This window comes from Malania oleifera, chromosome 9 (assembly GCF_029873635.1).
Source record: "Malania oleifera isolate guangnan ecotype guangnan chromosome 9, ASM2987363v1, whole genome shotgun sequence".
NCBI classification, from domain to species: domain Eukaryota; kingdom Viridiplantae; phylum Streptophyta; class Magnoliopsida; order Santalales; family Ximeniaceae; genus Malania; species Malania oleifera.
The window spans coordinates 47,172,101-47,194,353 of NC_080425.1; the positions used below are offsets into that span (position 1 = coordinate 47,172,101).

The window sequence follows — 22,253 nt, forward strand, 5'->3', positions numbered from 1 at the left end:
GAGAAGTGATGCGAAAAGCTTGATGAAGATGACACTACAATGATACATATAAATAATTATCTCCCAAAGGCAACTAGTTAACCACATACCTTTTGTCATTTATATAGTTTGTATTATCAAATTCCAAACACAAACAAATCATAGTCATGTGTAGTAGATCGGATCGTACTCTAACAAAAAAATTTGTATGATTTTGGCATGGATCACACTCAATATGAGTATATAAGACTAATGTTGAACAAGTTAAATTAACTTAAATATAACCTTTTAACTTTATTATTAAGCATTTATAGATCAACAAACTACAACTTATTTGTTACTATAAGATAATTATATAATAGAAAATTTTATAATACTTTTGAAATCCCGAGGAAGATCAATGAAATTTTTAAAAATTTTAAAAAATCTTCACTGAAGTGCAAATGGCTTGATTTCAATATATAGTTTTTGGATTCCAAATTTGGAGGGCTTCTCATTGGGATGTAAAAATTATATTTTGGAAGATTGAAATTAAATTAGAGAAGTAGTAAGAAGATAGTCAATGATATTTTGAATTGTTTTGACCTAAATTTTAACCATAAAATTACGTATCCATATGTATATTCATAGTGGTTCATAGTAAATTAAATTCAAGTTAAGTTCAGCAAGTTTAAATTCAGTTCTAATTATTTTGTACATGAAGATGTTACTCGTTTGATTACGAACCACATGTAAAAATGGATGGATCATACTACATTCAAAGAGATGTTATTTTGTATATTATTACTATAAAAAAGAACTATGGTATTGAGAAGGGGGGGTAAAAGAAAAGGGGAAGCACTTGAATTATTGAATATGATTATTAATAAGTTTGTAGAATGACCATACTTTAAAAGAAAAAAAAAAAAAAGGTTTTTAAAATTGATCAAGATAACCAAACTATATTATAATATTCTTCAATGGAACCACACATCCGAGGGTAGTATTGTCGCCCTTGTTACGAATTAGGAAGGACTTGTAATACCCATTAGAAATGACATTGTGCATTCCAAAATAACCTTATCAAAGTGAGTTAAGACCCACAAATAATACAAAAAATACAAACAAACAAATGTCCTAAACACTATTTCTTCTTTGATATTAATGAATATGTAAATTTAAAATATTGAAGATAAAATTTGAAGCATAAATATTTGATCAATATACTTTTTTTTTATTTCAAATATTCAGATTATATTATTAAAAATTTACATGATTATGCGGAGTATATACAAATACTATTAAAGACATAAACGTTAATGAAATTATTAATTAAAAAAACTAACCTTCCTCTAGATGCAGCAACGAACCCAAATACTCGGAACATGGCGTGTGATATCAAACCAACTCAAAACATAAATAATTATCTCATGTAAATCTCAGTAAGTTAAATAAAATATTCACGTTTTTTTCTAAATATTAAATAACATACCCCATCTTCGACCCTTAAATAGCCTCGCCTCGCCTTCGCCCGAGCTCGAACGGTCACTTGCACCTCGAACGGTCACCTGCCAACCCAACGGTCCTCTGCAAGCTCGAAGGTCTGCAACTTTTCTCCTTTTCTCCTTTGCAATATTGTGTTCTGAGAAGGCTCGGGGAGGAATTCAACAGACGAAGCAAATCTCGCATAACCATCCTGCGAGATTTACCACGTGTCACCACGCGGATGGATGTCAGGGGCAAATCTCGCAGCTTCGTCCTGCGAGATTTCCGCCACGCGTCACGACCAGTTCGCTGCCTCGTAATCTCGCAGCCACACGTCGCCTCTCCGTTCAATGGCTTCTTAAATCTCGCATCTTGGAGCTGCGAGATTTCTTCAAGCGTCGCCACGCGTCACCTGCCCCCTGTTTCTCTCTTTGCCACGCGTCAAAAGCAGAGTGGCCATCAGTTTAAATCTCGCAGCATGAAGCTGCGAGATTACGTGAGCATTATTTTGGGAAAAAATTTCTCAATCAGAGTATTATTTTATATTTTATTTTTTTTTAATTATAAAACGGGAAAAAACTCCACGCACACGCCCACACGCCAATATGCCATCTTCGATCTTTCTCTTTTAGGCAGCCTAGCACCATAGCACGCTGCACGTCGTCGCCGCACACCATCTTTCTCTTCCAGTCTTGCCGTCTCTCAAGAGTCGAGCCTCACAGATCCTCTCGCCTCTCGCTACTGCTCTCCCCTCGGGCCTCTGCATATCCTCTAACCTCAGTTCGTCTTACTATTAGTCTTCCTCTCACTCTCAGCCTCAATCTTTTTTCTCACGATCTCACCCTCATTCTTCCTCTCCCTCTCCCTCACCCTCTCGACTCTCACTCTCAATCTCCCTCTCGGCTCTCACAGTCTCACTCTCAGAGTCTCAATTTCTCTCTTACTTTGAGATGTGCAAATAAAATTTTTTTTTTTCACATTTTATATTTTTTAAAAAATTTTAATAAATAAGATAAGGAGTTTTCTTTAGAAAAAAATTAAAAAAAAAATTAAAATATATAAATTATCTTTTAAATAAATCAAATAGCGGATTTGAATTTATATGTTAATGTAAACCAAATTCGAATTCATTTAATCTCAATTGGTACAAACTCCGCCCGTTAACCCGTTTTTTTTACTCCGATGCCAGATCCAAACGATACCTAAAGGGTGAATCCAGAAAGGAACTTGAAAGACGAGGAAGGTGGAGAGAGGTAAGTGAGAGGAGGAGAGGAGCAGAGAGATGGTGAGCATGACGGAGGAAGAGGAGGTGGGGAGGTTGGAGAGCCAGGTTGATAATGGCGGTGGAGGGGCTTGGGAGTACCTTTGTCTGGTTCGCAAGCTCAAGCTTCGCCGCTCTGAGAAGGTCTTAAAGCACGGCTTGTCGATCTTGAACGACCCCAAAAAGCTATCTAGTCTTGCGGCTGATGGTGAGTCTCAACTGTTTTATTTATTCAATTTTCTGTAAGGCTATACGCTTAAACGAAGTATGACGTGATTATTGTCAATTTAAAGCCACCGCGATTTTCTTGCTTAATTGGTGAAGTTCTTTGATAATTATATCTAATTTTGTGCTCGATTTGTGGCGTGTACGTATATATGTATGTGTGTGTGTGTGTTTGTGTGCTAGAGGAATCATTGTTATGTATTTGTGATCATGTGCCTGATATATGTTTTATTATTATTATTGAGGCTGGAGGAAGCTGTTTCCCCTTTTTGTTGTTGTTGTTGTTGTATTACTTTTGATAGAGTGAAACTGACTCTGGGTAGTTGGGACTTGGGATTGAGGCTTCTTAGGTGTTTGTTTGCGCTCAGTTACGTCATGACAGGTCTCTTAATTTTAATCTAATTCATTGACTTGAAAATGTTTGATTGAAGGTCAATATTCTCTTAATTCTTTCTGAGCCAGATTTGTGAGGGATTGCATGAGTGTGAATGACAACCTATATATTTAGAGTATAAGCACGGACTTCTGTTTTTATGGATGATTACCCAGTACAATTACATACCAAATCTCTATGATGTGCATATGCTAGCAAAAAAATTGTAGAAATTAACTTAAAAAAAAAAGTTTCACTTCCATGAAACTTGGCAAACATAACAACAGAAAAGTCTAATGTGTATTGATGTGACTTGAAAGTTAGCACTTAAACCTGATGGGGTTATGAAATGATTATGGTTTATTTCATTCTGAATATCAATGATATCCGCAATGGATACTGCAAAACTCCCTTCTGAGTTCAGATGCAATTTAGGCTCGTTGTTGCAAATTCAGACATCTGTAATGAAATTCTTATGGCTCATTTCATCTGAAATATCTTTAAAAATTCTAAAAGGTTTTTATTACCAAATCCGCTCGAGTGCAGATGCAGTTTAGGCCCATTGTCTTATACATCTCCACCTCACTTTTTGGAGCGATCATGTGACTGCCATGAATAACAAAATGCAAACTTAGGAAGTATGATATAAATTCCATTTTTCCATTATTCGATAAGTGATGAGGTTTTTTGAATTGATTGACATGAATGACAAAATGCAAATGCAGGAAGTATGATATAAATTCCATCATTCAATAAGTGTATTTTTGAATTGTGTTTAATATAACCATGTAACACAGTAAATGGAATTCATACATTTCCTTGATTAGTGAGGTAAAAATTCATCATTATCCTGTAAGATTGTCACCCAAGTGTAGGGATTTGTGTGTCTGTATGCATGTCCAGTTAGTTGTGAACTCACTGGTGGCAAGTTCAAAAGGGTAGATTTTTCGCCTTTAATGTGTCAAGCTAATAATCCAAATGACTACATGATTATGCAGTATGTCTGGTGGATAACCTCTGGAGGAGGGGATTTCTTTCTCTGCAGAAGGAACATGGGCAAAAAAAGCCTGTGCAGCATAACATACATGGCTTATTAGACATTTAGGCATTGTGAATGCTTTAAATGCACTAATTGAATTTTTTTTAATAATTTAATGTTAACTCTGATTATTAGGGCATTGAAAGTGCTCTAAATGTGCCGCTGTGCTAGTCCATTATATCATGTGAAGTAAGCACGATCAATCTCAAATATAGAACCTCCAAGAAATAAATTACACTAGGTGCTCGAATGGCAACATTTTTTTTTCCCAATAATGGTGGGGTTCAGTTGTTTCTTCCATGAGAAAAACTGATTCTTAAATCATTTGAAAATGCAAAATATATTTAAAATATTCTTGGATTTCAGCATGCTACTTTGTTAAATGCAGAGAAAAGCACATGTACACATGATTTTACATATTTATTGGAGATACACATGTTCTTTTTTGCCAGTTGGTTTTGAAATGTTATTAACCTATATCACAATATCACATAAATTTAAATGGCTTCATTTTCCCTTCATTTGTTTCTTTTTTCCTTCTTATTCCTCTCTCTCTCTCTCTCTCTCTCTCTCTCTCGGGCCCTTGATGTTGGAAGACTTGTGATTTGACTTACTTAAGGGGACTGAATGAACTCTCAAAAATTTCAAGGCTTGTATTTTTCCGGTAGCATAGGGGGCAACCAATTTGGTGCAAGTTGGCGTACAGCCCTTCCTCAAAACAGCCACTGGGTCTGTGGTTTTGCTGTGGAAGCAATAATTTGAAATGGCTAGATGAACAACTAGCAACTACAAACTAGAAGACCTTGTTTTAGGGGCCCACAAAGGTGCCAGTGCAACTTCAAGTGGTTTGAGTCATACCCTAACCCTAATAAGGTCATGGAGATACCGTAGGAATTCAAAAATATGATTCTTTAACCTCCAAGTCACACCCTCTAACTTCCAAATTCCTAGCCTTTAGAAATTAAAGCCCCTAAAAAGGTTGACGATCATTATCCACATATTCAGCTATCTATAGAATAAATCAAAATTAGCTTATAGGCCTTATGTGTAGTTAAATAACTAGTTAGTTTGTCAAGTTCTTAATACAGCATGTAATGGACTGTTAGTTGTGGCAAAAAAAATTCATTTCCCCTTTTCAATTTTCTGAAAGAAATATACAAATGCCACCTTGTTTTCCAGTTCTCAAACATTTGTATAGGCCACTTGGAAAACATCTTTTTATTATTTTGCAAGTTCTTCATACAGTGTTGCAACTGGAAAACTAGCTGGTATTTTTGTAATTCTTCAATAAACTGGAAATGGAAATGAAAACTGTTTTTGCAACCAAACATGCCATAGATTTTTCTAGTGGTATTTGATGCAAGAGAACATCATCTGAAAGGCTAATGAAACTATAGGATTGAACGTACAACAGCACAAGTGATATTCTTTAAATGATTTTGAATGATGATTTTGGATGCCTAAAAAAATGTATACGAAGTACTTTTATGATTGGATGCTCTTTTACTTTCTGCATGATTAAAAATGTGCCACTTGTACCCTGAAAACTTTGTACTTGTCATACATACATTTGTTTTTGCATACAAATATGCATAACCATCCATATTAACATTTCTCAATGTGTCATTGAAAATTTTCATTATTTACTATAAGATCCCACCATTTCTTTAAATTAAAATCAAATTTTTTGTAAATATGGAGTGTAGAGATTTCTATTGGAATCAAAATTTTTGTCCTTGCATATAGCTGAGTGAATTCTATTTACTCGCATTCAATCATATTTTGATTAAACCAAGTGTGTATTCAAGCTTGGGTTAGATTTGGGCAAGTCTTTGCAGCTCTTTTGTTAAGTGTAACTCATTAACTCTTAGTTGCCACTAGAATGTGATGTCAAAATAATTACCATGTGGACGATGCATCTCCGTGATGTGATAACTGCAAATGATTCCACACTCTTTTGTAATGTAATACATTGGTGAATTAAGTGAACAGAGGCACTCATCAGAAAAAGAATTAAGTGAAACAAACGCATTAAACTTTTTTGCATATGTTTTGGCATCTTATAAGTAATATAATTAGGCAATGCATCTTCTTAAATTTTTGTTCTGTATTTTACTATTATGATCTTATATCTTGATTATCTTTGAGTTTGCATGACAGTTAAAAACGCCAGCATTATTCAAATTTAAGATAGTATCAATCTTTCTGCTTGAAACTTTTCTACATGCACATCAATGTGTAGATATATGCATGTTTTACTTATTTACCATGAAGGTTACATGGACAGTAAACCTCATTCCTAAGACATGGCCCTATAAAAGAGGTTGAATTTCCTAGGGATGCTGGGTTTACTGTACAGTGAATAAACCTCAAGAACTACTGAATGAATATCCAAGGCATGCAGAGACAAGTTATCTGTTCTCCTTTCTTTAATCAACTTAAATTTATTTTTTTTAGTGGCAAGTTCTGCAACTTTGTTTTTTGCATTTCTGCTTATTTATTGGTGGTTGCAAAAAGATTGGACCCTTTAAAGCTCTTCTTTGATTGGACGGAACAATGGACTGAGAAACTTTTATTTATTTGATGTAGAATGGACCCTCTATGAGCAAGTAGCGATTGCAGCAATGGACTGCCAATGTCTTGATGTTGCTAAGGTAGTAATTTTTTCTTTTAACTTCTATAACTGGTTTGATGTCTGGAATCTCATGTCATTTTTTTCTACGCGGCGCATATGCAAATGGTTCAAGTTATTTCCGTAACATCTCTTTAAACTCGCGAGGATATCTGCAATTGCCTTCTCCCTTGTATTAACTTCACTCACCTGAAATCCCAACTTTAAATCCTTTCACTGTAGTATTTTGGCGTATCTAACAACCATAAATTCACTCCTGAACCCCAACCTTTATAAAACCAAATTCCTGCATCTATTTGTCATCATTCACCTTCCTTACACACCCAGTATCACTGTCCGAACCTTAATCCTTCTCAAATGTTGCTTGCCTTGTAACCTTAATTCTATTTAATCTTATCTTGCCTTGTAATGATTGCAAACATAACTTGCTTTAGGAAGGACTTTGATTAGTCATGGGTGACAAGCAAGAAAACACTATCTTGATCAACAAGAAATGGTTCATCCTTGAAGAGAGAGGTAGAGCTTGGTGTATCATAGAAGGAGCAAAATTGTTGCAGATTCTTCGTTTCCCTTCCAGAGGAGGAACATAGGTGTTTGGAAACAGAACTGTTAATGTTCCTTTCCTTGAAAACCTTGAGTCCTTAGGTTAGGATGTTCACAGCACCCTACCACATCATTATGCTTCAATTATAAGCTAATACCTTTGGATGGTTCATTTCAACGGAGAAGATACCACACAAGGGGGCCATGCAATGGGTCTGTGTACCAGATGGTGAGGAGGCGTCAGGTTGGAAAAAGATATGGGAAGCTCCGAAAGGAACAACAGGAGAAAGCAACAGGGTAGAGCTTCATCATGGACTGCGATCCTTGACTGTGGCTCATCAAACATGGGCAGATATTTTAAGCCCAAGAAGCAGGTCAGTGTTCTTAAGAATCATTCCTCTGTTACGTGGACAGTGGATGACTTCTGGCAAGTCTGGGCAGGAAGGGAAGAAACTCAAAAAAGGAAAGCAAGAAAAGATTTTTGTGGGGCGATCTGCAAGGAGAGTAGGATTTTTGTCTTTGGAAAAAGTTCAAATTCAATTTTGAGCTCAACCTTGGGCTGTAGTTTGGGCACATCTAAACCAATTCTAGCTAGCTCCAGGCCCAAAGATGGAAAACCCATAAGACTATGAAATGGGCTCATCTGTGGGTAGAAAGAGGCCAAGAATGAAGGCCAAAAGAGTTAAAAGAGGTGCTTTTAAGTGGGGCAGCCCAAGCCCAATCCGTTGGGGGCTACCTCTAGAGCTCACAGAGAAGCAGGGCTTGTTTCTGCAAGAAATACAGGGGGAACGGAGGGAATTCGCAGAAGGGATCTGCAGAATCAGCAGTGCAGATCTTACAGAGGCTCTTTGAAGCATAAAAGAAGATCAAATCGCACTTGGGAGCCAGGGAATTTTGAAAACTAAGGTGTAGTCCCAAGAGGGGGTGGGTGAATTGGGTTTTTAAAAGTTTCTTTTAAATCTTTTTACAAATTCACAACCTTTTGTAAGTGTAGCAAACACACAAGAATGATTTTTTAATGCTTAATTATACCAACTACAATCCACACTCAATATTAACACAAGCCAATGATTCTAAATGAGATGCTTTCAACAATGTTTATCAATCAATCAATCAATCAATCAATCACAAGATACTTAACCAATTATATGAGCTGCAGCAATTCCTTGATTCAGCGTTTGCAAAACTCAGCTTAGAGTTAAATAAAGCCCTGTATATATGAATATTGGTGCACTTCCTTTTAACCAAGATTTCCGCAAACGATTAATCAACGTACTTCCTTTAAAATTTTCACAAAAGATTAATCAACGTACTCTCTTAAATTAAAAGTTTTCTCAATCTTGAACTTTCACCTTCTTGCACTTAGATACACAACCACACAATTTATATATGCAGAAAAATTAAAGAGTAAGGGTAGAGAGTGAGACCAAGTTTTTATGAGGTTCGGCTATACCTGCCTGCGTCCTCACTTTAGGCAAGTCCACCTAAGGATTCCACTATAACGCTTCTTTACTGGTGAAGCAAAGTGTTACAATCCCTCCTTCAATTAGGGTGGAGCCCCCTCTCCAAGCGATACCCCACGCTCGGTACAACGATTCAACCAACCTTGAACCGTAAAAAACTACAAGAGAAATAAGAAACAATTTGGTCTACAGTGACACTCTCAAAAGAGTAGATTAATACAATTAAAATCTATGTACTTCAATCAAAATCATAATATTGAAAGATAAAGCTCAAGTATACATATCAATATTTCTTGGCCCACTATTGGCCAAACCACCTGGGCACTAGGCCCAATGTGAGTAGGATCGCTTAGCCATGCTTCATAATTGGCAAAACGAGCACCGTGGAAATACATGCCACCGGGGTTCTTTCTTAGGTTGAACAACTTAGTAAAAATGCAAAGACCCGTGAGCTTTTCTCCGCAAAATTGCAGCAAGTAATTCAACAAGAGTATAGGCAAGGTAGCTTTGAAGAGTAGATAGAATTTGATTGATTTGCTGCTTGTAGGTTGTTGGTGTATTTGATCCTTGGGTTTAATCATGTATTTATAGAGTTTAAAGAGTATTTTAAATGTTGCCCAAGTTGCTTGGAGTATTCCCCAAGTTTTCTCAAAGTTTGGAGCCCAAGAAATCACTTTTGAAAACTTTTATTAGCTGTTAAAATTTGAATTTTACGAAGGTCAGTCGCCTGACCAGACAAGGGTTAGTCACCTGAAGTGGTTCTGTCTGCTTGTCAGTCGCCTGAACAGACAAGGTTAGCCGCCTGACAGCTTTGACCACCATTCAGTATTTTGGTCATAACTTTTTCTACACAACTCCAAATTAGACGTTCTTGGTATCAACAGAAAGCTAAGAGAAAATCCCACAACTTTCATGTTGAACACTTTTTAAGATAAAGAGTTTTGATAGAGAAAAATACACATCAATGCGGATATAGAAAAAATAAAAAAATTTGGAAAATCTTGTTTTGGTGTTTTTCATTCCAAAAATAATTTTAACCTTTTTGAAATAACTTTTGACCTTATAAAAAATGTTTTCCAAGTATTTTAAAAGGTATCTAGGTCCAAGTAATTACCCTAAGAGCTTCATGTATCCATATTGAAATCGCTTGAAGTACTTACATAAAGACTTCTTAAGATTTTGACATTCTAAGCACTTAAGTCTTCATGCTTTTCCATCTCTTGAGTCTATCTTGACTTCCAACTTCAATTCACTTTAAGCTTCATCAAATCATCTTTGAATCCATGCTTTAATTGTATAAGCTTTATGAGATCTTCTTTCTTTACAGTATAAGCTTTCAATAATCCTTGTGTGCACTTGACCTTGTATTCACATACATGAGTCCTGAAATATCATCACTTAACCAAATATGTTAAGTTCCTCTGATTTGTTATCATCAAAACAAGATTTTAAATCTTGTAAGGCCAACAAATTTAATTCATTGAACAAGGGGAAGAAAATAGTTGAATTGGAGGGAGTAGAATATGAAGCATGTTTCGAAGAGAATGATATGGATTTTCTCAATCCTCACTTTACCAAAACTAAAGGGCTCCTACTTAAGCAATTACATAGGAAAGGTGAAACACCAGAGGCATAAAGGGGAACAAATCAGGAGAGAGACTTCAGGGGCCATAGAATCTGACAAGGATTGGAACATTGCTATTTGGAATGGTTGTTAAAATCATGATCCGGATGTACGATCCTACGATCCTACTTCACTAAAACAATCCTGATCCTACATAGAATCCCAAATTGGTAGGATCACAGTAGGATCGATAGGATTGTTGGGATTGGTAGGATCGTAAGATCCTACATTCTTTCATAGTTTTAAAATCTTTACAAATATAATTTTCATATGGGCTTGGTTTTTGTCTTGTATATCTTATTTATAAAGTGGGCAACTTAGAAAGTTATTTGGTTTATTTTATATTAATGAAATTCTATTTAAAAAAATTATTTTTTCAGTTCATTGCTGATTATTAAGTGTTGTTAACTTTAAACATTAAGAATGAAGATAGATAAATAATACATTGATGCATTTAACCATAATAGTGATAATAATAGTAATGATTTTAAAGATGACCTTGATTAAGTCATTGATGATAGTGTTAGTGATGCTAATGAGAAAAATGATGGCTTGGATGATGACATTAAGATTGAAGCTAACTTGATAGCTTAGCTTTTGTTTGCTAAGAATTTTTTTCAAAAAAGGTTATTGGATATTCATGTTGTATCATTGTTTCTTGATTGATTTTTGTTAAAAATTATGTTATTGTTTTTTAAGTAATTATTTCATTTTTATTACAAAAGGGTTTGATTAAGTTAGGAATGAACACTTCATCTTTTTTTTTTTTTTTGGCAATATGAGGGTCCTACCATAGATACTTGTAATTTTTGACTCTCCAACGCTTACTAGCCAATTTTGTAGGTTTATATTATAGAAATTTATGAAAAAAACAATATACAAATGCCTTTTTCATATTTGTTTATGTATTTAGTAAAATCTTACGATCCTTGATCCATATCTACGTTTCGATCTTGCAAACCATCCTATAGATCCTACATAGGATCCTTACAATAACCTTGTTATTTAGAGTAAAGCAGTCCCATGTGAGGTCCATACCTAGGAACACCCTAGCTAAATATCTCAGGCTCAGCTATGCCTCCAAGGGTTTGCTAAGTGGATATGGATAGGCTACAAGGCTTCTTGGTGTAAGGCTTGGGTTCAACTCCATAGACATGCTAATTCTTGTTTTATAAGGAGGAACTATGGGAAGAGTCACGTTCACCCTCAATTTGTGCTGCTTAGGGGGTGGTTCCAAAGGGCTCTTCTAGGTTGGTGTTCCAGGATATCAAAGAAAAAAAATCTTGGCTATTGAACTTGAAGACCAACCACGCACTGATAATTGTTTCCAATTCCAGTTCCTTACCAATTTTGGCGGCAATGGAGATGGGAAATGACTTCCAAAGTCCCTATAGGTAATTAATGCCCATTCTGATGTTTATCCCCTATTTTGCTGGAGTTTCATAAACACTTTGAGTCACCTTAGTGCCATGGGGAGTTGACTGAAGATGAGTCTTCCAAAATTGTGGACTTATTAGATGATGAGAGGGATTACCAGGAGGCGTAGGACCTCTTGGACAAGCTAGCTCTAGCTTTGGTGAGCTCTAGTGGTGTAAAAGTTGGGTTGAGGAAAGGGGAGTCTATGGATAGGAAAAAAGGGCTAAGAAACTAAGGAGGGAGCTTGATAGATTGGCATTGTTTGTTAAACATAATAAGGGAGGCAAGTCCTCAAGGGTCCTTAGTTGTCTAAAATGAAGCTTCTTTTGTGGAATGTTGGAGGGCTAGGGGACTAGGGTTGGAGGAGATTGCTCAAGGATTTAGTAAATAAGTCCAACTTTGACATTTTTTGTTTCTCAAGGAGAATAAGTTGAGGAAAGTAGATTCTTTTCTTGTGAGAAGCTTATGGGACTCTGGAAGCAAAGATTGGGCGGGTCTAACTTGTCTAGGGCATTTGAGGGCCAATTGGTCGGCGTGGCATCCATTAAGTATCGCCTTGATGGATCTTTCTCTTTGTTGGTCTTGGTAGAAATTAGAGGCTTTGGAGAGTGGGTTTCATGTCAATTTGTGGCCTAAACTCATCTTCCTTGAAAAACCTTTTCATAAGGAGTTAGTACTTGTTTTTTGCCTTTGCAATCCGCATTGGGTGATGGTGGTTTGGGGCGGGGGGGTCATTATTCATAAATCCATTGATAGATTAAGGGGGTTGGGGATCTCTACGAGCATGAGAAGGTTTGAATTTATCATTTGAGATTGCTAGTTAGGGATTTTCCTTTAAACAAAGGTACCTTTGCTTGCTTAGCTTCAAGAGATGGACGTGTTTCCTCCTGTATTTAGATTCTTGTTTAACACTTTTCTACATCTAGAATAGGAAATCCTTCTTATACCTACTTCATGCCACTGTTCTCTGGTCCTTGAGTCCAACTTGTTGTGGTGGGGTCCCACCACTTCTCGTTTTGAGAACATGTGGCTAGTGCATCCCTCATTTTGGGAGAATGTGAAAGAATGGTGGGGTGATTCTTAGGTCTAGTAGTAGGAGGGTTTAGAATTGATGAAAAAGCTAGAGTATCTGAGGTTGAAGTTGAAACAATGGAAGAAAGAGACTTTTTGGAAATATTGAAGAAACAAAAAACAACATTCTCTCAAAAATTGTTGGGCTGGATACTTGAATAGGCTAGAGGACTGTAGTTTGTTGGATGAGAAGGCTAAGGGTAGCGGACCCACTCTCTATAATGAGTTGGAGGTGCTTTTATTGAGCAAGGATGTGAGTTGGTGTCTTGGTGACATAAAGTCGTCAAGGAAGGGGATTGTAACTCCAAATTTTTCCATAGGCTGGCATGTGGGAGGAGTAGTAAAGGCTACATTAAGGAGCTGGGGTTAGATTAAAGGCTTGGGGAAACCCTAGATCATGGATGAGATTACCCAACTTCTACAAACAATTGTTAGGAGTCATTGAATAGATTAATGGTGGAGGGTCTTAATTGGAGCCCCATAGGGGCGAGTTCAGCTTAGTTAGAGGACCTTTTGGGGCCAAGGAAAGCAAAGAAATGGGGTATTCGAGCTAAGTATGGGTAAGTTCCCTAGCCTTGATGTTTTCACGATGGCTTCATCTAGTAGAACTGGGAGGTCTTGAAAGGAGATTTCTTGAGGTTTTTTAAGGAGTTTCATTGTAATGGGGCAGTGGGTAATTGTGTGGACCCTACCTTTCTTACCCTTATCCCAAAGAAAGAGAGATCTTTGAGAGTAAGGGGGACCTGTAAGTCTTGTCACTAGTTTGTACAAAATTTTCTCCAAGGCTTAGCAAAGAGACTTATGGTTGTTTTGGGGATACAATTACCATAGCATGGTGTGCATTTATTTGTGAGAGACAAATTTTAGACATTTGCTTTGCAGTTAATGAGGTGCTTGAGGATGTGAGGAGGAGGGAAAAGAGGGGTCTTTTATTTAAATTAGATTTCAGTAAACCTTATGATAGGGTAAATTCAGCTTTTTGGATAAGGTGATGTGCACGAAATGTTTCAGGATGGTGTGGAGGAAATGGATCAAAGGTTGCTTGAGTTCGACCAAGTTGTTAGTTATTGCCAACCTAGAGATTTGTTCATTGTGACTCAGGGGCTCAAGCAAGGGTATCCCTTGTTTACTTTTTTATTCTCTATAGTGTTGAACGCTTTGAGTAGGTTGCTTATGTAGGCTCAAGGTTTTGGGTGATTTGAGGCCTTCATGTGGGGAGGGAGGAAGTGGAGGTGTCTCATCTTCGGTTTGTGGATGATGATACCATGTTGTTTCTCAGTCTTGGGCTTTGGATCATTCAAGGGCGTACTCTTGTAATTTTTTTTTTATAGTTTTTGGCTCATTTTAACTCGTATTTTCCTCTATATTCATCTGTTTGGACGACTAAAGCTCCCTCCAAATTAAGGCTTTCATTTGGCTGACTCTGCTTAATAGAATCAATACTAATAATCCGTTGCAGATCAAGAGACTTTGGAAGGCCTTTTTTCTAGATGTTGCGTGCTTTGTTATATGAATTTTGAAATGGCATCTCATTTGTCTTGACACTAACAAATTATTTGGCTGTTGGGAGAAACTTTTGTTTGCTTAGTGTCAGTGGAAGGAATGTTGGCTATTTCTGTGGAGGGTTTTGGAAGAAGGAACGATACAGCTGGTCTTTGAAATGGGGTGTATTTGCAGTGTTGTGGGGAATATGGTTGGAGCATAATGCGCGGATTTTTTCAGGGAAATAATTGATTTGGGAGAAGATTCAATACTTGGCCTCTTTATGGTGCGTTGGCTTAGGATGCTTTAAGGGAGTTAGCTTTTCGGAAGTTCAGCGAGAATGGAGGAATCTTTTGATCTTGTATTTTCTAGTATTTATCTGGTTATTTTAGTTTATTTTTTCTGTTTTTTTCCAGAATTTTGATGGGGAGATGTCTTATTCTTCTCTTTGCAAATTCTTCTCTTGTTAATGAAATCTTTTCTTTTGTTATAAAAAAAACAATGTTGTTTCTCAAGGACCCTGAAATTTTGTAAGGTCATTATCTTGCTTAAGATCTTTGAGAAGATATTGGGTTTCAAGATCAGCTTGTCTAAGAGTGGGATGGCTGGTATCGATTTGGATGTTGGGATTTAGAGATTTTTAAGTCCTTGGTGGGGTGTGTTTTCCCTGAGTGGCTGCTTTCTTATCTTGATCTCCCACAAGGGGCAATTCAAATTCTATGGCCTTTTGGGGCCCTATGAGTGAGAAGATTTGTAGGAGATTGGAGGGATGGAAGAGGGCATATGAGGGTTGTCTGTTGGGGTTTGTGTCACACTCTTTGGTGCCTCTCTTTCCAACATTCCTATTTACTTTCTCTTTTTGAGTGTCTCTAAAAATTACTATAGCTTTATTAAGGTTGAGGCTTTCTTTGGGTGGGTCTTGATGAGGGTAAGAGAGAGAGTTGGGAAATGGTTAGTAGACCCAAATTAGTTGGCAGTGTGTATCCAAGAACATCTCTCTTATGGTAAATGGTTGTCAAGGTTTCCACTAGGAATAAACGCCCTAGTGTGGCACAAGAGGCGATGTGTATCCAAGCACATCTCGCTAATGATAAATGGTTGTGGAGGTTTCTGCTAGATTATAAACTCCCTAGTATGGCACAAGCTGATTAAAAGTAAATATGGGCTCCATTGAAATGGGTGGGAATCAAGAGGAGTTGGTATTATTTCTATTGCATGCCCTTGGAAGCTTGTGTCCCAGGTGGCGAGTTAGTTCTTTCCTTCCACTAGCCTCAGGTAGGAAATGGAAATAGGGTGTGCTTTTGAGAGGATGTGTGGGTGGGTGAGGTTTCTTTGGAGCTGAAGGTGCCTTATTTGTTGAAGATTTCTTCTATCCATCAGCTCATTTATCTCCTGAAGGGGCTTGTCTTTCGTGAGGTTTCCATTTTTTAAGGAATCTCAATAGAAGAGGTCGAGAGCTCGCCACCTTGCTTTTTGCATTGGACTGCTTTGTTTCTACTAATAGGGAGGTTGAGAGAGTGCTGGAGGGTGATTCTTCAGGGCTGTTCTCTTCTAAACATTTTTTTCTCACATCTCTTAAAGAACCCCTTCGCCCAATGTTTTTCCTTGGGACCACATCAATTGAAAGGCTAAAGTTCCTTGGAAAATCTGGACTTTACTACATCGTTGGTTTATGCTGGTTCTGTGCATTGGCCATGTGTCTTCGCTTAACATGTGATAAATATAGATGTGTCAAAATTAATATATTTAACCATTGTTAATATTGCTCTAATTTGAAATTGTATACCAGATAAATAGATTTAGAACTATGGTCTGGAGTGTAGCAGAACAGTCCTTTTCTACATTCAAAACAAGTAAATGCTCATATTATTGTGAGCTTAAGTTTGTCATCCAACCACTCCTTATGATATTTATGTTCATTGATTAGCTTGTTTCATTATTCCTTCAGCCTAGGAGTTAAATTTTTTGTTGTTATTTTGTCAGAGTTGATTGTTTATTAGATCACCTGAAGTTGATGCCTTTTTGCTTTCAAATATTTTGCAGGACTGTATAAAAGTTCTACAAAAGAGATTTCCAGAGAGCAAAAGAGTTGGTGAGTTCAAATGAACTATGGGTGGATATGAGTGTATGCTTCTACATGCATCTATTTTTTCTTGGAGAAGTAGTTAGTAGTTCTTGCTAATTTGTATTGTTCATTTGCATGTGAGACAACAGGCTTATGATAATTTGAAGCAGCTAGCTTGCCTATGTGTCACAACGAAAGATGCAATGTGACCATCTAATATTGTCTAAGATATTGAACTTCCATTATATGGAAATAATTGAGATATTTGGAAGTTAACCTCTGAACATCATTTTTTACACAAAATGTTATCTCAAGTGACTAGTAAGTAGTAAGTAGGATATGCCATGCTTCTTTTTCCAATGTAGTTTTTAAAAAACTCAATGAAAAAGAGGAAGAATTTGATCAGGGAATTGGAAGTGGATAGGGGGGTCATGATAACTGATCAGAGTCAAATTGCTGCTGGAATCACTGAGTTTTATTCTAATTTGTATTGTGAGGAGGATGTTAGCAGACCTACGATAAGGATTTTATCTGGCGAGGAGGTAGGTTGGTTGGAAAGACCTTTTGAGGAAGAGGAAGTGAGGGTCAAGGTTTTTGGGATGGAGAGGGATAAAGCTCCAGGACCAGACGATTTTAATATGCCTTTCTTCTAAGATTGTTGGAACTTGGAAGGTGGTTAAGGATGATTTGCTTAACGTCTTTAATGAATTTTATGGGAATGGGATTTTAAGTAAGAGTATCAATTCCACTTTCATAACTCTCGGGCGGAAGAAGAATACTATTTAGATTTCGTACTATAGGCCTATTAGCTTAGTTTTCACTGTTTATAAAATCATCACCTAAGTGTTAGCTAATAGGCTGAGTACGGTGCTTGATAGGACTATTTCTAAGGCTTAAAGCGCTTTTGTTGGGGGGGGGGGGGGTAGGCAAATTGTGGATGCCATTTTGATTGCTAATGAGGTTGTGGAGGATATTTGCAGAAGGAAGAAGGGTATCATCTTTAAATTGGATTTTGAGAAAGCTTAGGATAGAGTGAACCGGGACTTCCTGGATTTGATCTTTGTGAGGAAGGGATTTGGTGAGATATGGTGGCATTGGATTTGAGGCTGTTTGCTTAATGTGAGCTTCTTGGTATTTGTAAATGGTGAGTCTAAGTCTTGGTTTAAGGCTACGAGAGGGATTAGGCAAGGAGACCCTCTTTCCCTTTTTTCTTTTTTGTTGTTGTAGTGGCTAATTCTTTGAGTAGGATGGTGGATAGGGCAGTGAATAGAGGTTATGTGAAGGCTTGGAAGTGGGAAGAGAGAGGGTCAAGTTTTTGCACCTTAGTTTTCTGATGATGCTATCTTATTTCTAGAGTATCGTAAACCATTCTTTAAGAATATTTTCGGTCTCTTTGACGTTTTTGAGAAGGTTTCTGGGCCTAAGATTAATATGGGTAATTGCGGTATTGTGGCTATTAGTATGGCTGTTGAGAATGTTAGGAGCTTTCTGTGGAGGTGGGATGTAGTGTTTTGGATTGGCCGCTGTTCTATCGTGGGGTTCCTTTGGTGGGTAGCCTTAGATCTGCTAGCGTTTGGGATCCTGTTGTGGAAAGGGTTTCTAAGAGACTAGATGGGTGGAAAGGTGGTAGAATTACTCTTATCCAGGCCTGTAAGATATTTTCTTTCGATTTTTAAGATTCAGTCGGGGGGTGCTAATAAGTTTGAGAAGATTACGAGGGATTTTTTTGGGTACGGGGTAGGGGTTAGTAGGGATCATCCGGTTAGTTGGGCAGTGGTGGGTAGGTCTAAACAAGAGGGTGATTTGGGTATTGGAAATCTGGTGTCTAAAAATGCAGCCCTTTTGGCTAAATGGCTTTGGTGGTTTCCGCTAGAGAATTCCTCTCTATGGCATTTGGTTGTTAAAAGTATGGATTAGACAAGAATGGATGGGATACTAATTTGATATTTAGATGTTCTTCGGAGAGTCCGTGGAAAGCTATGTTTCAGAGTTATCCCCTTTTCATTCCCTATATTAAATTCCTGGTGGGTAGAGGTAGTGATATCCAGTTTTGAGAAGATCCTTGGTTGGGGAATGTAGTTTTGTCCACCTCTTTTCCATGTCTTTTTTTGCCTAAGCTCAGGGCAGGATGAGTCCATTTCTTCTTTTGTTGTTGATTCAGGTGGTCCTTTGCCTTCTTGAGATTTCCACTTCCGCAGATCACGAAATGAAAGGGAGATGGGAGAGCTATCCTCGTTGTTAGTCTTGCTGAAGCTTTTGTTTTTCTTTAGAGGAGGATAGGCAGTCTTGGTGTCTAGATCCTTCGGGGGTTTATTCGTGCAAATCTTTTTGTGATTTTTTGATGAGGTCGAATTTTTTTTTTTCCGCTCTATTGTTCTATTTGGAAGGCCAAAGTCTCCTTTAAAATTAAGGTTTTTATCTAGTTGGTTGCACTTGATAGAATTAATACCAACAACTTGTTGCAGGTTAGGGGAACTTTGAAGGCTATATCTTCAGACGTGTTTTCTGCTTTAATTGTTCAGAATCATCTTCGCATTTGTTCATTCATTGTGACTTTGCTTGGAGTGATTGGAATAAGTTAGTTGGTATTTTAGGCGAATGTTGGGTGAGTTCCAAGACAGTGGAGGATTTTTTTGCAGCGACTTTTGCTGGATTTGGCAGGAAAAAGGAAAGGGCAGCGCTTTGGAAATGTGCTTTTTTGGCCGTTTTTTGGGAGTTGTGGATGGAGTATAATGCATGCATTATTCTAGGGAAGAAGTCAGCTCAGGTGCTGGTTTGGGAAAAGATACATTATTTGGCTTCTCTTTGGAGTGTTAGTTCATGATGGGTTTTTTTTTTCTTTTTTGTTCTTTAGTCTGTAGGTTGTTCCTTTATGTTTTTTTATCTGGATTTTCCGGACTTTGTTAAAGAGATATCATATTCTCTTAGACGTGTTTTCTTATTCTATTAATGAATTCTTATTTTTTATCAAAAAATAAAATTATATAGTTTTTAAAAGACAAGATGATCTTTGTTTTCATTCGTATGTATACTACTTTAGGCCCAAAATTTTTTGTTTTTTGTTTCATTGAAATTCTAATGGCGGTTATATTTTATTTAGTTTTTGAAAATTATCCATTTTGATTTGTGCAATGTTGAAGGAGGTTTATGAGAATGAATATTGTCCGAATATGATATTATTCTTCTAGTGCCGTTCTTCAATGTTTGAGCCATTTTCTCAATCATCTTTATCACATTATGGAGTATGGTGGTTGAAAGCTTAAAATAAATCATCAATGATGGTTTGTGTTTTTTAACCACAAGAGTGAAGGTGCAGGATTTTCCAGTCTTTTATTGATGAAAACATACGTAGCTTTCTCAAACAGCTGGAGCCCCAAACCTATCATGTACTTAAATTCACTGATGCCTATTGATTTTCATCTTTCATCAATGCCTTTATAGTTTATACCTCATTTAATGTAATTTAGTTTCATTTTGCCTTAATTTAAATTTGATGGACCTTTCGTGGAAGCAGCAATCCTTTTTTCTCTCACTTCTTGCTGTTGTTAAGTCATGCATAACCTCCCGCATCAGTCCCTGTAGTAATTATTAGTGTGAAACCTTATGTAAATTAACCAGTATGATCACAATAGCAACCTTGCATCCTGCCAAAAGGACAAAGAAAGTTAATCTGTATAGAGTGTGGATCTAGGTTAGGACCTGTTCAGTTGTGTAAAACAGTTTTTGTTTTCCATTTCCAGTTTTGTAAAGAATTACAAAAATGCTACCCTGTTTCCATTTTCCAACATTTGCATAGGGAAGTTGAAAAACAATAAAAATTGTTTCCAAGTTTTCTATACAAAATTACAAATGTTGGAAAACTTGAAAACAAGGTAACAGTTTTGTAATTATTTTGAAATTGGAAATGGAAAATGAAAGCTGTTTTCCACATCTGTACAAGCCTTTAGGTTTCTTGGCAGTCATGACTGGATATTAACAAAAATATGAGTAAAAATAAAATGGGGTTCAAAATTTCAATAGTTATCTTCATGACATGCATGTGAAGATGGTCATATAGGTCCATTGGCATGGTATCAGTAGAGACCCCATCATTACTAGATGGACAGAGCTCTAGACCATATACTGACATATTGACTAGCTTCATTGGCAGAGTCTATATATATGAACTCATCCTGGATAGTGCCAGATTATCTTCTGTGAGTGCTTGATCAAGGCCAATTTGCTGCTGATTTATTGTAAATGTGTTTTGGGTGGGGTAGTCATCTGTTTGCCTCATTCAGGATCTGGGCACTTTGGATTCTGGAATAGAAAATATTTTTGAATTCTTGATGGATTGTAGATTCTCTTTTGACATGAATACAGGGAGGTTGGAAGGGATGTTGCTTGAAGCAAAGGGCTCCTGGGAGGAGGCAGAAAAAGCATACTCAAGCCTTCTAGAGGATAATCTTTTTGATCAAGTAATATCTTTAAATTATTTTTCATTTGAGGACATATTCTTTTTGTTTAGAATGGTTCATGTTGAATTTTTCCCTTCCAGAGGAAAACATTTAATTCTCTTAAAACTTAGTTCATTCTTCTGGTTTAGGTAGTACATAAAAGGAGGGTTGCAATGGCTAAAGCGCAAGGCAATATTTCAGGGGCCATTGAGTGGCTCAATAAATATCTTGAAATGTGAGGCAAATTAAAGACATGTACACACACAAACCCACACACGTTATTTTGTGATAATGCATCGGCAACACAAACTTGAGATTTTTGTTCTTTTCCAGATTTATGGCAGATCATGATGCCTGGAGAGAACTAGCTGAAATATATGTCTCCTTGCAAATGTGAGAAACTTTTAATCTTTTATTTGTGCTAATACCTGCATCTTGCATCTTGATCTTGTTATGTCTCTTTCTATTTTGCCCTAACTTTTTTTTTTTTTTCTTTTATAAATTTAGGTACAAGCAAGCTGCTTTCTGCTACGAGGAGCTTATACTATCCCAACCCACAATTCCACTATATCATCTTGCGTATGCTGATGTAAGTATTCTGTTCCAGTTTCAACTATGAAATATTTTTAAAATTTGAATAGACAAATTTATCCTTTTTCTATTTTTTATTATTATTATTTTTTAAGAGCAGAAGGTGCTTGTACAAAAGAGAGAATATTTTTGCAACTGACTTACCCATCTCCACTCTCCAGATACCTGAAAGGACAAGTAAATCCGTTGCAAATGCATTACATCACAGCTAAAGCTCAAGTCTTTATTTTTGGAATAGGTTTTTTTTTATAGTAAACAACAAATTTCATTAATAGAATAAGAATATACAACTAGGAGAATAAGACATCTTAACAATGTCTGGAAAATCCAGATAGAAAACACAAAGAAACAATCTGAAAACTACAAAACAAAAGAGAGAAAAAACAACACGAAACCACACTCCAACACACAATGCCAATCGTGCTGAATATAAGAAAACTCACCCCCTTAAAATTCCCCTGCTCCAGACACCAAAGAGAAGCCAAATAGTGTATCTTTTCCCTAACCAGCAACAGAGATGACGCCTTCACTGGAAAAATATGCGCATTACCGTCCATTCACAGCCCCCAAAAGACTGCAAAAAAATCAC

At 36.8% G+C, this 22,253-nt stretch overlaps 1 protein-coding gene across 2 annotated transcripts in view; it reads left to right on the forward strand.

The window, feature by feature from the left end:
- Positions 1-2,531: 2,531 nt before the first annotated feature.
- Positions 2,532-22,253, forward strand: part of LOC131163791 (uncharacterized) — a 37,180-nt gene continuing 17,458 nt past the window's right edge. Inside the window, exons 1-7 of one of the 2 annotated variants that reach the window (XM_058120543.1) lie at positions 2,532-2,912; positions 6,931-6,995; positions 16,616-16,664; positions 21,000-21,094; positions 21,223-21,308; positions 21,407-21,466; positions 21,581-21,662. In XM_058120543.1, coding sequence (XP_057976526.1) covers positions 2,726-2,912; positions 6,931-6,995; positions 16,616-16,664; positions 21,000-21,094; positions 21,223-21,308; positions 21,407-21,466; positions 21,581-21,662 — 624 coding nt within the window. In that variant the 5' untranslated portion in view covers positions 2,532-2,725. The remainder of the gene's footprint in view (positions 2,913-6,930; positions 6,996-16,615; positions 16,665-20,999; positions 21,095-21,222; positions 21,309-21,406; positions 21,467-21,580; positions 21,663-22,253) is intronic. The other variant, XM_058120542.1, reaches the window with a different exon arrangement.